Consider the following 17,419-nt stretch of genomic DNA (forward strand, 5'->3'; position numbering starts at 1 on the left):
TCTTTTTTCCTTGAGACAGGGATTCTCTATGTAGCCCTGGCTGGCCTGGAACTTGCTCTGTAGACTAGGCTGGCCTCAAACTCAGAGCTACTTGCCTCTGCCTCCTGAGTGATGGAATTAAAGGCGTGAGGCATCACCGCCTGGCTATCTGATTCCTTTTAATTAATTTTAAAAAACAAGTTTGGTGGGTGGTGGTGGCTCATACCTTTAATCCCTGGTCTACAGAGCTAGTCCAGGACAGGCTCCAAAGCTACAGAGAGACCCTGTCTCAGAGAAAGAAAAAGGAATCAGAAAAGGAAGGAAAACATTTGCATTCATAGTGATGTATGTGTAGTGTTTCCTACCCTGGCAAGAAAACTGAAAGAATCCTAAAAAGTCAGTAAGAAGATTACAGCTCAATAAAGCACAGCATACATAATAAGCAGATCCATCCTACAGCAATTAGAGACCGTCTTTACTGTACTTTATTCTTTGGGAAGTTTTTTTATACTTTCTCACACACATAACCTAATGTATACTTGCTATGCACAAAAACATCACATGTGCCGGGCAGAGATATTCATAAAAAAAAAAACTGATCAAAATAAAACTTGTAGCCAGGTGGTGGTGGTGCACACCTTTAATCCCAGCACTCGGGAGGCAGAGCCAGGTGGGTCTCTGTGAGTTCGAGGCCAGCCTGGGCTACCAAGTGAGATCCAGGAAAGGTGCAAAGCTACACAGGGAAACCCTGTCTCAAAAAAACAAAAACAAAAATAAAAAACAAAACAAAACAAAAACCTCGTATTTGTTGGTTTGGTTTTTGTTTCCTTTTGAGACGGGGTCTCACTCTGTATGTAGCCCTGGTTAGCCTGGAACTCACTATGTAGACCAGGCTGGAACTCACAGAGATCCACCTGCCTCTGTCTCCTGAGTGCTGGAATTAAAGGCATATGCTACAATACCTGGCCCCCAAAATAAAATTTTTAAAAGACAATTTCATGGGACTGGGGCCGTACTCCGTGGGAGACCGTTAGATTTCTGGTCACCAAGACACTCTCTATTAGAGACTGTGTGCTTAACATGCCAGCAGCAACATCAAAAGAAGGAGAGAGGAAGGGAGAGGGGGTGGGGTGCGAGGCAAGACAGTATAAAGTATAAATATGGACTCTGTTTACACTACAATGCCAGGTGTAGAAATCAGAAACCAAAACGCTACATGTACAATGACTTGGAGTCTATGACAATTATATACCAAAAGGAAGAGAACACACAAGAAAGAAATGTGGGCAGGCGTGCGGTGGAAATCTCTTCAGATTTGGGGTTGATGCTGTCTGCGGAGGGCTAACTTCAGGGAGGAGATGATACCCATCTGTCTACTTCAGCTGGGGTTCAGTGCAAGCCAGGGCAACTGTGGCCCTTCTCACAAGCAAATGGGATCAGGGTGAGGAGGAAGCATTGCTTAGACGAGGGAGGGGCGCTGAGGAAGTGAGCCTTGCTGGGTCTTCACCCTCCCAGGCCCTGCTCAGCCCTCCACAGGCCTCAGCTCCCCACCCTGACTGGCATAAGACTGGAGAGGGACATGGCCCAAGATCAGCCCCTTCTGCTTAAGGGCCACATTAGCCACCTGCCCTAGACCAATTTTGATCAACAGTAAGAGTCAGCCTTCAAATGTATCTTCAGCTGGGGGAAAAAAAGTTTAGATGAAAATAAATCAAAATCATACCGTAGTTCATTGTGCTAGGACCCACCTCCATCAGCTCAGTGGGAGCCTCCTCATCCCCAAACCGCCCCACAGTTGGGAGCTGATAATCCATTTTACAGAGCTCAGGTTTGGTCATGCCCTAGATGCTGGCCTGGTTTTAGCACACCTGACAGCCTGCCTCCTACATAGCATCTGATGTGAAGGCTAGATCCTGAAGCCCCTCCCAGCCTGATAAGGGAGGGCAGTGACTCAGGCTGCATTGTGGAGCCCCTCTGCAGTGTGAAAGAGGCATCACATTGAAAGTCGAGTCCTTCCAAAAGTTGAAGCCTTACTCTTCAATGAGACAGTATCTGGAGATAGGTCTTCGGGAAGAAATCAGGTTTAGATGAGATCATAAGGATGGGACTCCCACGTGGGAAAGCGCCCTTACTTAAAAAAAAAAAAAAAAGATCAGTTTGCTCTCCCTTCCTGACACTGGATGCACCTAGAAAGCAGCTGCTCGTATGTTAGGAAGAAAGCCTTCACCAGGAGCCAGGAAGAAAGCCTTGCCTGCACCTCTGGTCTCCAAGCAGGACAACTGAATATATTTCAAGCCCGTAAGCTGTGGTATTTGTTACAGGAGCCAGCGCTGACTAAAACAAGGGGAAAGGGTCCCGATGAGCCCTGGGGAGGTCTAGTCTCCAAGGAGACCGAAAAGAACACGTACAAGCCCAGTGTTGCCCAAGAATAGCAAAGGTAACCTGTCTTCGGGCATCATTTCCTAAACACTGACAATTCAAAGTCAATGAAGACAGAGGAAAAAGTGCAGAAGGGCCTCGGGTGCCCGCAAGAGTGCATGTGTGTCCATTCTCGTGTTTGCTTATGAACACAGAACAAGTCTAAGAACACACAAATGGCAACACAACTGCCTCTGGGAACTGGCTTAGTGTAAGAGGACCCACTTTACCCACAAGCCCTTGGTGCCATTTGATTTGGGGACATGGGTAGTTTCTCTCTCTCTCTCTCTCTCTCTTGTCCATGCCGGCCTTGAACTGGAGATCCTCCTGCTTCAACCTTCCCAGTACCAGGGTTACTACACGCTCAGCTTCTGGTGGTGTGCTAGTGTGTCTTCATCCCCCGCCTCATCTCTCCTTTCTTTTGGGGTAGGGCCTTTTAACCACAGTTGTTTGGTATCTCTCGCAGCCTGCCTGAGCCAGGCCCCAGAGGCTTCTCAGAATTGCACGGGTCAAGTCCCTGACTTACCAAGTCTAGTTTCAGTTTCCAGAGCTGTGGCTTCATCAGCTGATTAACCAACGACCCTCTTCATGACCTCCCATGGCCTAAATCGGGCCGGCCCTGCCCTGAGGGTCTCTGGATATCCAACCTGACAGCAGGAAGCCCCACTGCTAAGCAGAAGTGGTGGAGGGCAAACTCACTTCCCAGGACCTTTGAGCTGGATTCTCACGGAGGACGTGTAACACATCCCCCCACACAGAGCTCTGACCCCAGTTTCTGCGTCCCTGGGCAGCTCAAGGCCCAAGAGTATTCTTCCCAGTGGACAGGACGAAGGTTGGGCAAGGCCTGCTGTTCGTGGTGGCCACAGCGAGGAGGGCTGGGAGCAGCCCTTCATTTCAGAGCTTCCATAGCACATCGTCCACATAGCTGTGCAACCTGGCTGTTACTGCCAAAGTTCACACCTGGGAATCTGGGCCACCCAGTAGAGGAGGCACCTGACAGAGAGAGGTTGAGCAAGCAGAGGGAAGAACTCCAAACAGCTCTCCTCTTCACTGGCTCCAGGAAGGACAAGGCCTCAAACCCTAACCAGGCCCTGTTGGCCTAAGTATCCCCCTCAACCCCACTACCTGTCCACTCTGCACAGGGTCCTCAAGTGACTGCTGAGGTCTGTGGCCAACAGCAGTCTGGCAACCACTGCCTCCACTTTTCCAGGTGGAAATGTTCCCAGAGGGGCCTTCTACAGCTCCCATGGGACTTGCTCTCAGCAACGAGATGCCAGGACCTGGCTTGACACACCATTAGAGCTGAGGCCTGGATAGGTCAATGTCCCCCCTCCCCAGGCCAGAATCCCTCTGGATCCAATGACCCAATTGATTGGTCACAGCTGCTCCTGGCTCACAGGATCCTCAGGGATCCTGGCAGATAGACAGCTCAACTCTCCCCAAGCAGAGCACAGCCAAATGGCAACAGGCCGATGTGTTTACAGAACAAACACATGGACTGTTTCACTCCAAAACACTTCGGTATCAATACCTCAGGGTCCGCACAGCAACCTCATCCTTCACTCTGGGGACACCAGCCCTCATCCAAGGATGTCCATCCACCAGCCTTCGGACCCTAGCTCCTTGGGCACATCTGTGTAGACTGACACATAGGAACAAAGCAGAATCGGACTTATTTAAAGACAAAGGTGGCCAGTGCTGAGGCTCTGACTTATGTGGGCGCTTACCTCTCTCCTCTTAGGAATAGCGTCCTGGCTCTAGACAGTGTGTGTGAAATCTTGGGCCCCCACCTAGGGTTTTTACACTCTCCAGACCTGAGAGATGATACATAGCAGCCCTTGCCCTCACATGGCTGGCAATTGATCCCAGAAACAGAGGACCTTCCCTCACCTGGCTGCCACCTCATCCCACTGCCTCTAGGAAGAGCAGCATCTTTGGGGGTCCACCTCATCACCACTGAGACCTTGTGAAGGGAATGGCCCATCCCTAACCTATCACTCCCTAGATGAAATCTTGCTTCAGAGACAGGCTGTGGCTCAGGGTGACAGGTCACAATGACTCCCTGCCCCTATAAACCTAGGCCTGAGGACCCAGTGGGGCCCTAGGCTGGCAAGGCCAACTCTGAGCCATCTCCAACACCCACAAGCTGTATGACTCCAGGCAAGTGCGATTAGGAAATTAGGGTCCTGGAAACATGGCCTTTGCAGGATTGTGACAGGGGACAAATGAGGAAACACACTAGGGAACTCAGGCCAACTCTGGTACAGCCTAGAAGCCAGCTGTGCAGATTCACCTCATATCACATGGGCCTGAGAGTAAACCAGGTAGATAACAGCAGGGAAAGAGACACATGACAGGCTGTAAGGGCCATCGATTGAGGCCCAAGATTCACCTATACCTGAAGGCAGATTCTCCATGAACCAAATACCATGAGAGCCAGCACATCCCCCTTAGCACAGGACCCAGGTAGCACCCAGGTTTCTCTCAGAACCCATCCACCCTTTGGCTTGCAGGACTGGCCATCTAATCACCTTGACCCTTAGACCAATCACCCTGTCCCCACTACTCAACCATATATGCTGGTTTGAGGCACACACAGAACTGGCCACATTCCAAAGGGTTGCCTCAGGTGAAGGGACACCTACCCAACCAATCCTCCTCACCCATGAGAACACCCCAAAATAGAAGAATTCCCAGCAAGGCCACTAGATTGAGGCAGGGGGTACCACTCACCTTGAGAACATCAACAAAAATAATTTATCAATGGCAGGGATGGAGTCCACCAGCAATGGCCAAGAACAGAACAGCCCCGACTCAGTACTGTCCAGGTCAAAAAAGGGATACTTGAGGACTCCAGAACTGTAAGGGCAAATGTCCACTGCACAGACATGCAAGGCCTGCCCCTCTGAGCTTGCACCTGCCAAGACCTTTACTTGTTTGTTTGTTTGTTTGTTTGTTGTGGGTGTTTTTGTTTTTGTTTTTGAGACAAGGTTTCTCTGTGTAGCTTCGGTGCCTTTCCTGGAACTCACTCTGTAGCCCAGGCTGGCCTTGAACTCACAGGGATCCACCTGCCTCTGCCTCCCAAGTGCTGGGATTAAAGGCGTGCGCTGCCGCCGCCGCCTCAGCTATGAAGGTTCTAAACCATATTCCTCTAGCTCAAACCTCCACCCTTCACCCTGCAGAAAGTCACCTTAACACGTGTAAATCAGGTGACCAAGGGGCAGCAAGTTCCAGGGCTAGCCTCTGGACAGGAAAGAGGACAGAAGTCTATGCATTCTGAATACTTCTGATGCACAGTTACCAAGAGCAAGTCCAACCAGGGAGAAAATAAAGACCAGAGAGGACCGAAACACAGCCAAGTCAGCCACCTAGTGAGGAGGTCCATTGGGGACCCCTGCTCTGACAGGAATCTAGCCAAGAGGCCTTTGAGGCTACATCCCTGCCTTGTCCCATCTTCCCTTCCCTTCCTCCCAGGGATGCTAGAGCTGGAGCTCCAGGATACAGAACCTTTTCAGGTCAACTGGAGCGTAACAGTTCCCACTGGCTGAACCTGGCAATATGGCGCCCTCACTTACTCCATCTGCACAGAGAAGCTAAGTCCATGTCCCAAAGTCACACAAGAAGCAATCCCTCAGCCACTCTTCTGAGGCCCAGAGACTGCCCACTACCCCCCGAAAAAAAAATATTCCCAAAAGACTGCCAGATTTGGAAGATCTTTGTAAACAGTTTTGCAAACCTTCTAAGGTTCTAGCTTTAGTGGATAAGGTTCCAGGGTCCCCAAAACTGGTCCCCTAGAAGGAACATGAATAGCAGTTAAACAGAGTGGATCTCGTGGCCTTGTGCACAAGAGCTCAGGGCATGGTGGGTAAGGACACTAGGCTATACCCAGAGTCAGGGCTTAAAACAGAGCACTTTACAAACAGGGCAGCCATGCTCGGCAGCACAGGACAGCCACCCACACTACGGCAGGTCTCCTCGACAGACCCAGCACCCTGACCAGAATGGGTATAAATGAATCAGCACCTGATGCCCTCTGGCAAGCAATACATAGCCAAGGATGTGGGCTATGGAGTCACCAGTACTGACATTCAAATTCCACACGCTGGAGCAACCAAGCACAAAACTCCAGAGGGTTCTTTCTGAGCCTATTTCCACAGAGAGATGGCAAGCAGTGGGTGGCATTGTGAACATCCCGTCACACAGTATGTCTTCCAGGAGGCTCCACTCCCACGGCTTGAACAAGATCTCCTGACCCCATGCATTCATTCTATGCAGCCCATGACAGCTCTACCACTCCAAGAAGGAACCACGTCCCACCAACTGGGGCACCTGCAGATTTTCAAGTCAGAAGCTGGAAGTGGACTTCTCTGACCATCCCCACAGCTTCAGCCGTCCCCAGAGCATTAAAGGGACTGGGTACCCAAGCCTCCTGGAATACAGGCTACCGTGTGGCTGAATTTGGCTCAAGGTGACAAAAGGGGGTACATGAAGAACAACTGTTCCCACACCAGCCAGGCTTGCCCCAGGATGGAGGCAACAGGCCTTGGGAATCGCATGATGGGTACTAGGACCCTAATAAACCAAGACAGGTTCGAATCTGAGCTGCCCGTCTGCTGACTCTATATCTGGGGTTAAACGGCTCCATCCTTCAGTCTCTTTTCTGTGTCTCAGAGACATGGGGGAGGTCTAGGGTAATGAGGAAACGTCATCCAGCGAGACACCAACAGGCCCATACAGCTTTATTCCCCGAAAGAAACTGATCCCAGGGTTCTAAGAGGCCCCAAGCCTGGCACGCTGTGGCCAAACGATGGCCCTAACAGAACTCCCTCAGCCGTCCTGACCCCAGGGGTGGCTGGTATGCAGAAGGTAGTTATGGGTACCTATCCCATGAGCATGTAAAGGAGTATATGGGGTGTTTTTAAAAGGAAGTCATCAGGCTCATCCCCAGATCTAGTCCAGAGCGAAGAGTGGCCTGGGAGCCTCACTAGGTCACATCTGTCCCCACGTTCCCTCGCCTCAGCAGCCCAGGCCTGGCTGCTGGGTGGAAACAAGAGTGTTCAGAGAGAAATGAAAGCGAAACTAAGGAAGAGGCCTCTCTGACCCTGGTACCCACCTGCCACCCTCTGCCCTCCTAGAAAACAGTGGACAGCACCCCCAGAAAAGGCCTTCAGGAGAGAGGGCTACCTGTCTGTCGCCTCTCGCCCCTAGGAGAGGACTCTCTTTCTCTTTCCTTCTCTAAGCACCTGCCACACTCGCCAGCCCCGGAGGAACAGAGAGGCAGGGAGGAGGAACAGCACAGTCACCACAGCCAGCTGGCCAAGTCTTGAGCTCTGAGCTCAGTGCCATCTCCACCGCCCACCACCCTCTGGGACAGCAAATGCACACTGAGGATGCTCAGCTTACAACCCTCTGACTTTCCTCGGAGACTGGGTACCGAGTGGAGTGGATGGTGGACGGATATTATGTTTAAGACAAGGTGACCTGGCGGAGGGGAAGCAGTGTGGTTTCAAGAGTCAACCAGCCCCAAGGGGGAATCCCGACTCTCCCTGAATCTAAATTCTCATCTAGCAAACATAGATGTACCACCCACCTGGGAGAGTCGGTTTCCCATCTACAATCATGCCAGGTCTGTGTAGGTTCCCAGCAGCCTCTGAGATCCAATGTGAGCTACTTAACGTACAAGGAAGAAGAGAGGAGGTAAAACATAGCCCTTCAAAGGTTTGACGGCCACTTCACAAGCCAGCCATCCCGGCTTCCCAGCTTGGGCCTAAGAGCACATGAATGCCACACACAGTCAGCTGATGAAGAGTCCAGAAGCTACAGAAGAAAACACCTTGGAACTGTGTCCTCACCTTCCCCCAACCTCTGAGCTTCCCTCCTCAGATAACCAGTCCTGACTGTGGCTGGCCAGACCCCAGGAACATCTCTTTCCAGCCCCACCAGCACACTCCAAAGCAAACCAGCAGCCAGGGTCAAGAAATCTTAAAAGATGTGGAGAACGGATTTCCCAAAATGTGGCCACCTGCCTCGTGACCCTGCCTTGCCTCTCTCCTGTGGGCAGGGGCTTCAGCAAGGCATCTGATGACCTTTAGCTCATGGTAGACATAGTGTGAGCACCAGGGACGGAGAGACCCGGGCCTCAAGATCCCACAGCCAAAGACTATGTGCACAGACCACCTGTCTGGTAATCTCTGCTTCCAACGTGCTCATCCGAAAAACGCCCTGCCTAAGAAGTGGGGACCTGCCCAGTCTTGGTTTAGCCTACTTAACCAGTGCTGCCTACACGTAAGAGTTTTGTTATGAGGCCCAGTAACACAAAGGATGACAGTTTGCATGTTCCAGAAGCATCACCAGGGCATTCCACAAGAAAACCCCCAGCCTGCTTTCCTGGAGAGGGTTCACCTTCTGAGACGGCTGGACAACGATGAAGACAGATGTGTGTTGCACCAACTGCCCAGGCGCCTTTGGTTGGGCAAGCTGGGCAAGCATTCGTCAGCAGCAAATAAATGACTACCACAAAGCACAAGCATCACTTGGGTCTTCCACCAGCCCCAGGCTCTGAGCAAGGCCAGCTGACCTGAGGCCCACCGGCGTCCCACCCTTGGGCCCACAGTTTCAACTTCCCGAACGCAAGGGTGGAACTGAGGCAGACCAGAGGGAGTCGGTCCCCAGAGCATGGTGGCAGCTCCTTCCGATGGTAGGAAGGTCACATGGCCACAACACATGGCCTCCATCATACTTTCACGGAACAGGCTCTGGATGCAGATGCCAGTCTGCAATTATACCCGCAGCTGCCTGCCTTTTCCTAGATAGCTCCACTTCAGGCAAGTGGAGCTCAGAGCTGTGACCGGGCAGCCAGACATGTAGCTCCTAGACAGAGGACTCTGTCCACTCTGTGAGTCATTCAGCCCCTCCCAGGGAGCTCTCAGCCCCTCTCATTAAATACCACCTCCTCAGAGACCTTCTCTGACCAGAGCACTAAGTGGCATGAGCTACCCCAACACAACCCTTTCCAGTTAGCAAGCATGAGGGCTCTCACTGCAATCTTGTAGTGAGTGACATGCCTAAGTGCTGGCTCCCCTTCATCTCCACAGACACCAGTGGATAAACTCCACAGAACCCAGCACAGGAGCACTGGGCAGACGCTTGCTTGCTTGCTCGCTTGCTCAGGATTTGCTGAGCTCATGAATGAGGCTAACCCAGGACTTAACCCTTTCTCCTTCCACAATTCCCACCTCAGGTGCTTCCCTCCTGACCAGAGCACTTCAGGGTCACAAGGAGCTTTAGCTGAGCCATATCGATCAAGAGAGGCTCCTAAAAGCACCAAGCAGTTCCTTGACCCCTATCTTACTCCTCTGAGTAACCATGTGCATTGTTGCAAGTATTGGCATCCCAAATCTCTCCCTCTTTTTTTTTTAAGAGACAGACAAGATGCAAAGCCTAGCCATGGGGGTGGGGGATTCAGCATCACTGAAGAGCAGATGGAGAGAAAGAGGAAAGGCATCTCCCATAAGCTCTTGGGGAAGGCCTTTGGCTTGTGGATTCTGATTCACCCTCCAGGGACAACTGGTGACTTAGCAGAGTCCATTAGGTGTGCCCTGGGACACTTGGAGAGGTTTAAAGGGTGGGGTACCCAGCAGGCATGAGCCTGGAGGGGGAGGTGGTTAAGGAAGGCAGCAGAGGTACTCAGGCAGGAATTTGGGGTGGGGGTGGGGGGGATGGGGGTGGGAGGTTCCCTCCTGGGAGTAATTCTTAAATCTTCACATATCTGGAGACAGATCCACCCTACTGAACCTTAAAAGCAGGTGGGGGGGGGGGTTACTGTGGGGTGGGGGAGGGGGATACCACAGCCTGCAGCTTGGCACCATAAGGGGCCCAGACACCAGCCTGTGAGGCCCTGCTGGGGAGATGCAGGCCACAAAGGCTGCTTTCTGAGGAGGCTCAGAGCAGGCTAGACAAAGCCCCAGACAAATTCAAATAGCCCAATGGGAATGGCCAGACCTGCCCCAATACAATTACACCCTCACTCACAGCTCCCAGGAAGGGCCTGTTTGTTAGGAGACTAGTTCCAGCTGACAGGAAGGGCATGGGCCTTAAAGCAGGGCCTACTGCGTGAGCATGTACCAGCCTCTTCACCCAGCAGGTCTTGCTTTCTCTCTCCACCTTCCCTGAGGCCAGCTCTCCAGGAGCACTGGAGAAGGAGGGCTGGGGTAGACCCAGTTCCAGCAGAAAAGGAAGAAGGCCGTCAAAACACAGCTCTTGCAGTGGAGGATCTGCTTTCCAAAGCGAGTATCACTTTTTAAAAGGACATCCTGCACACTGTCTCAGAAGCCCGTTTACCGAGGTGAACAAAAACAAAACCCCTCCTTACAGCCAGTCAGGAGCCACACCACAAAGCTTTCCTCTGAATGTCCCAAACCTGCTAATTCATGTGAGAGAGACCAGGGGAGCCTGGGAGACCTGATGATTAGGAACAGGACACCCAGGGTTCAGGAGCTCAGCTGTGTCTGGTGTCCGCTAAGCCCCTCAATCTCACTCTGGTGAAAGAAATGCAAACCCAGAGCAGTACTTCTCACCCCTGCATCTGGCCAGGCATGCGGTGAACATGTGGGCTGTGTCCCCTCCCACCCTGTCACCCACTGGAACTGAAACAGTAAAACTGTTTCAGAACTGCAAGAAAAAGTAGAATGTCTGTGACCTCTGACCCTACACTACTCATCTAGCACTGCACATCCAGACAAGGGATGGGGCACCCAATGTCAAACTGTCTAGGCCAGCAGAAGCCAACCCCAGGAGAAGAAAAAGGTTCAATCCTTTGAAGAGCTGAAACACACACACACACACACACACACACACACACACACACACACACACACAGACCACCCCAATACAGAAGCCCAAAGGAAGCAGCAACGTGGAATTTCTCTAAGACACTCAGCCCCATGCACCAAGCAACTGTAACCACTTTAAGAATGGAGGCTGAGCCGGGCGGTGGTGGCGCATGCCTTTAATCCCAGCACTGGGGAGGCAGAGCCAGGCAGATCTCTATGAGTTCGAGGCCAGCCTGGGCTACCAAGTGAGTTCCAGGAAAAAGGTGCAAAGCTACAGAGAAATCCTGTCTCAAAAAACCAAAAAAAAAGAAAAAGAAAAAAAAAGAATGGAGGCTGGCTACAGGTTCCTCCTTTGGTCACATCAACGCCCATGGAGACAGCCTGCTGAGTTCCCTGAGGTGCTGAACTCAGGGCCAAGAAAGGACAGGCTGGCTTCTCATTATGTGCTTTGGGCCCTCTGAATTTCAGCAAGTGCCTGTATTTGAAAACGGGTGCGGGGAGGGGGAGGCATGGTGGTACACCTTCAATCCCAGCACTGAGAAGAAGAGGTAGGCAGATCTCTGTAAGTTTGAGGTCACCCTGAACTACTACAAATCAAACTCTAGATCAGCAGGCAGGGCTACATAGCCCAGGCTGGTTTTGAACACTCTGCGTAGACAACCTTGAACTTCTGATCACCCTGCCTCCACCTTGGGAATGCTGTGATTACAGGAGCCTGAGCCACACCCCATTTTATGCGGTGCTGGAGACCAAGCCCAGGTGCTCATGCATGCCAGGTAGGTAAGCAATCTACCAACTGAGCTGCATCTCAAGCCCTAAATATTAAAAAGGAAAAAATCAGAAATGTTAGCTAATAATAGTAATGGGATTACTAACGAAGATGACATTTTCACAAAGCATAAATGAATTCTTTTGAATGACCAAACCAAAAAAAAAAAAAGAGAGAGAGAGACAACCTCCTTTGCATTCATAAATTTTCTCAGATTCTCCAGCTAGGAGACTGCAGCAGCCTGCAGCGGCCTGCCAAAGGCAAAGGTTGTAAGAACCAGAGCTAAGTGGTAAAGAACAGCCATTGGGCAGGGTGAGCCCCTCCCTGACCTGACCCAAAGACCCGAGGTTCAATTCCACCAACCCCATCCCCTAGCAAGATGGTCTATAAGCACATATCACAGACCCTACCACCAAACTGCCAAATCCAAGATCACCAAATGGACATCACATGATGGTCATCTGTGAAGCCAGACCTAGAAACTTAGGCAGTTTTATCAAAGACTGGATGTCTGCCCCCACAGCAGGTCAGCACTTAAGAGCTGGAGGAAAAGGTTTATTTGCAAGGCTGGGCTACAGTTTTCATGTGCTGCTGTAAAGTGAACCTGACTCAGGATGTTTCCCTCCTCCACAGCTCTGAGACCATGGCAAAGCCAGGCGCCGCTGAAATATACAGAAAAAAAAGCCGAGCCACAGACCAGCTCATTCAATCCCGGTAATGGTCCTCTTTTCTCCTCCTGCAGAATCTCCTAGAATTCCAGCCCAGAATACTAAGCTATTTCGGCAAAAAGCAAGCTCCAGATGGCCTTGTTTTAAAGGATGAAATAGAGTTGGGGGTTTAATTTAGCAGTACTTGCCTATTATGCATGGGTTCAATTCTCCACATAACACAAAAAGACTGCCAGGTATGCTTAGAAATGCCTATAACCCCAGCACTGAGGAGGAAGACAAGGACGAAGGAGCTCAAGTTTAAGGCCAGCCTAGGCTACACAGTGAGACTTTGTCTCTAAGCGGAGGGGATGGGTGGGGTGGGAATGTAGAGCCCAAGGGGAAGAAACAGGCCTTGAAGCACTCTCCAGGACTAGGTTAGAGTTGATACCAAATTCCAAGCCCCATGAACACCACTGTATGCCAACACACTGCCTAATACCTAGCCTGGACCCCAGAAAGAGCTTGGTGCACACAAGCACAAACAAACCCCTGGGTCCTTTCAGAAACCTGTATAAACAGGGCCCTGGTGCGTTAGGACAGAGAGATAACTTGGTCTGAGATGCCCCAGTAAGCAGATTTCTTAAAAGCCAAGCTAGCCCAGATGGCCTCCAGGTCTCTCAAGGGCAAGAGCCTCCCAAAAGGCCCTGCTTAGCAAGGAAAAGACACTGAGCAAACAAGGAGGCTGCATTCTCCAACAGAGACAGGCTGGGCTCACAGAAGCCCTCCAACTGGTGGCAGGGTCCCTCACCGTTCTCAGGCCTCAGTTTCCCCATTTCTACTAGAAAGCTTGCATGAGCTAAGACACATGCAAGCACCTCCTTAAAATCTACAGCGGAATGATGGATGTGGTAGCTGTATTCTTAAGCCTACCACTCAGGAGGCTGAGGCAGGAAGGTCGTCATGAGTTCGAGATCAGAAGGGTCTGGTCCAGTGATACACTGTCTCAAAACAAACAAAGTGACTGTGGGGCAGACAAGGCTCACCACTACCTTACACCAAAGGACTCTTCACCACTACCTAAACACAGGTCTCCAAGAAGGAAAGAGTGAGAAGGAGAGGAGCTGAAGGAGAGGCTTACACACCAAAGAAGGACATCCAGGGCAGCTAGCCTCAGGTGAGCACTCCCCAAGGCCCAACCCAGCTCCTCTTCTCCACTTCCCCTGGGGAACCTCCGCTGCACATCTTGGAAAAGCCATAGAGAGGAGGGGTGAGGGGGTATCCCAGGCACTCCGAGGTTAGAGACAGAGAGTCAGGTGGAAGGGTACACAGACGCAACCAGAGCGTGTTCCTGTCCTTGGGAGAGGACACAGAAAAGCAACAGGAATAAACAACACCATTGGAAACAAGTTGGTCCAAAGCTCATCTGATGGCCAGCCAGAGGCCCCCTCCTATCAGACAGATATTTAAAAGGTTGGCTTTTATACCTGCCAGGATTTGGTTCCAACTACCTATGGAAGGACCCTGCTCACCCCCTTCAGGAAAAACAGAACATGTTACATTGTAGAGGGCACACACACACACACACACACACACACACACACACACACACCTCGGCCTCTAAAGGAGAAGTGCCCCTGGAGACTATTAGCAGCAGCTGAACCCTGGGACATTAACAAGGGTAGGAGAGCCTGAAGGACAGGCTCTGTTCTCTGAGCAAGTCTCCAGGTCTCCAGGGTGGACTGTGAGCTCTTAAAGGAAAGGATCAGTATGGAGCCTTGGCACCCGCCTCCCCATCTGTAAAACAAGGTCTAGATGAGACGATCTCTTCTGGCCGAGATAGGATTTTCACAAGGCCTGACAGTCAACTAAACTACTCATCCCTGTGCAGTCTAGCAGTCAGTCCTCCCAGAACGGTCCTGTCCCGAACATTTGAAGCAGAATTCAAGTCATTTCCCAACAGCCCCCCCCCCCCCCGGCCCTTTTCATCAGGAAATTCACAGACAATTCACCATCCATCAATACAGCAGAAGTGCTGCACCCCCAGCTTCTGAATGTCAAGAATAGGATGATGCCCACTCAGTGTCTCTGGAGCTTCTCAGACCACTCCAGCATTCACAATAAACAAAACATGGGGGGGGGGGGGGGAAGGCAGGGGAGTTCACTATCTCAACAGTTGTTTAGTTAAAAACGCGGCCACCAGGGGGCACTGCCCTGAAAGTAAAGAAGCAACAGAAAAAAACTCTTTCTGGCGTTCTCTTTTCATTCTTAAGCTTCAGCTACAAAGCATCTAAAGCTATTCTAATAAAAACACACATTAGGATTCCTGGGCTGCTAGAAGGGCCCAGGGACCTTCTGCCATCTCTCTGAAGCCAATACTTGGGCAAGAGAAGGCAACTGGACCTTGAATTCACAACCCTTCCTGAAAAAAATGAAAGCTCAATGAACATTTCCCTGAGTCAGGCTGACACCCTGGAGTGCCCTGGGTCCCCTCCCACCCCCAGCCTCTTTAAAGGCAGATGGGCCCACGAGAAGAGCAAGCCAAGCTGCAGGTCTGTCTGGCAGTGAGCACCCAATCCTTCAGTCTCGGTTAGGGCTGTTTTGCTACAGTCTACTAATTCCAGAATGAAACATGTCAGGCCAAGGCCAAGCCTCAGGTGTAGATGAAGGGTGACCCATCCTGCTATCAATAAGCAAGGTAGAAGGGATGAACTGGGATTCCCTAAGAATTATATGACAGCAGGGGGAGCTCTGCTCCCCTCACGTCTGAACTGGACTTCTAGAACATGACAGAGGGGCTTCTCCAAAATTCTCTGCTGTCTAGGGCATCCTTTTCATGGTGTGTTTATTTGCGGTACAAACGTCCAACTGTCCTTTTTAAAAATGTTCCATAAGCCCTGAGCTTTTCCAAAGCTCTGGCTTTGAGTTCCTCTTGATTTCCTTGTGAATTCTGGGCTGCACTGGCTGCTCTGCCAGCCATGAAAAGCCTACTTTCTCCTAAGAGGCCTGTCTGGGAGACTTGGCCAAACCCACAAGGGGACCAAGGGATGCAGAACCAGGGCCCCTTATAAAAAGGCACCATCCCATCCAGCTGTGGGGCAGAGAAGCAGCAGGCTCTTGGACAGCCATGAGGGACAAGGTAACGCTGCCAGGCCTATGTGCCAGCCCAGACTGCTACTCACCTCTGTGCACCAAAGGATAAGGAAAACTAACTGCTCGATTCTCCAAGATTCGGGGCGCCCACCAGGGATGGAAATACAAATGATGTCCATTTTTAAAAGTCAAATCTACCAAGTGGAAACACAACTCAACAAAAGGTTTCCACCCCGAGTTTGCAAAAGGCTTTGGGGGCTAGATTCTCTTTCGTTAAGAGGCTGCAACCATCGGCTTTGCAGAGAGGCAAGGCATACCTGACTCAAGGCACTCGGCACCTCTGTAATGTATTAAGAACAAGATTTATCACAGCCCCGGGTCTCTGCCACTGAAGCACCAACACAGTGAGAACGAGGTGGCCAGCCCGGAGGGTAGAAGACAATTCTACCCTATACGGGTCCACCCATCACTTTCTATGCTCTGCCACGCCTCAGCCCTGGGACCACAGGCAGGTACCCTACCTCTCTGTTGATGGGTGTCCCTCTTCTCAGACACGTGGCCCAGAATCACCACCCTGGCTAATTTGCAAGGCTGCTGCGAGGCTCTAATGAGACAGCAAATCAACACAGACAAGCCAAGTATCGCTACTCATTTCAACTGGGTTTAAACCGGGTGATATGCAATGACAGCTTCAGGAGCTGTGCACACGCGAAGCACGTAGTAGGCTCCACACAAACGCGGGTACCCTGCTCTGCTAAGGGGAAGGAAAGGGAGGAAGCAAAACACACCGGTCCAAAAAGTACCCTCAAGCCCCTGACTGACGCCTTGGACTCCCGATTTCCCGGGTTCCGCCGCCCTGGACCATCGGGGATCTCCCGGCACGACCCCGGTGCACCTGAGAGCCGCCGTCCGAGCCCATCGCCCACAGCGGCCACGCTCCCCTCGGACACAGCCCGCGGCCCCCCGCGGCCACCCGGCTGCTCGGAACCAGCCCCCGCGCGCGCCGCTCCTTCCCGGGTCGCCGTCGTCTGCCCCGCGCCCGCCGAGGGCAGCCGAGCTCCGGCAGCGGGGGGTCCCCGAGCCGCGTCCCTCCTCACCTGCACAGCTCTGCGAAGGCCTGGAAATTGAGCTTCTTGACTTTCTTCTCGCTCAGCCAGTAGCCAACTCTCTTCCCTTTCAGGAAGGTCTGCATCTTCTTCCTCCTCGGCCCGGGAGCCTGGGTCCGGAGGAAATCGCCCACAGGCCGAGCGTGTGGGGCCGGCGCGCGCCGCGAGCGTGCGGGCACCTCCTCCGGCGGCGGCGGGGACGCGGAGCGGGCTTCAGCGCGCGGTCCTACCGGGCGGGGCGGCGGCGGGGCGGGCCGGGGCGGGGCAGCGGCCGGGGGCGGAGGCTCAGCGCGCCGCGCCACTGGCTGGGCCCCGCGGGTGGGCGCGCACCGCCGCCGCCCCGCCCCCTCCGCCCCGGGGGGCTCGCCCGCGCCGGGACGTGCGCCCCGCAGCACCGCGCGCCTGCCGGAGGGTCCTAGGGATCGGGCCGCCGCCCGTGACCGCACCCGCGCCTCGAGCCCGAACTTGAGCACGCCCTCCCGTGGGGCCGGCTCCCCCCCCCCCAGCGCGTGCCTCCCGGGCGCGCGTGGACCCCGCGGGGCGCGCGCCTCCGTGTCCCCCGCCCTCCGTGCCCCG

The 17,419-nt window shown here is 52.6% G+C and overlaps 1 protein-coding gene across 2 annotated transcripts in view; it reads right to left on the reverse strand.

Moving 5' to 3' along the window:
* Positions 1-17,098, reverse strand: part of Itpk1 (inositol-tetrakisphosphate 1-kinase) — a 141,042-nt gene extending 123,944 nt beyond the window's left edge. The window contains exon 1 of one of the 2 annotated variants that reach the window (XM_036205994.1): positions 16,835-17,098. In XM_036205994.1, the coding sequence (XP_036061887.1) occupies positions 16,835-16,929 (95 nt within the window). In that variant the 5' untranslated portion in view covers positions 16,930-17,098. The remainder of the gene's footprint in view (positions 1-16,834) is intronic. The other variant, XM_036205995.1, reaches the window with a different exon arrangement.
* Between the last annotated feature and the right edge of the window lie 321 nt (positions 17,099-17,419).

The sequence above is a fragment of the Onychomys torridus genome, chromosome 14, assembly GCF_903995425.1.
Source record: "Onychomys torridus chromosome 14, mOncTor1.1, whole genome shotgun sequence".
In the NCBI taxonomy this organism is placed as follows: Eukaryota; Metazoa; Chordata; class Mammalia; order Rodentia; family Cricetidae; genus Onychomys; species Onychomys torridus.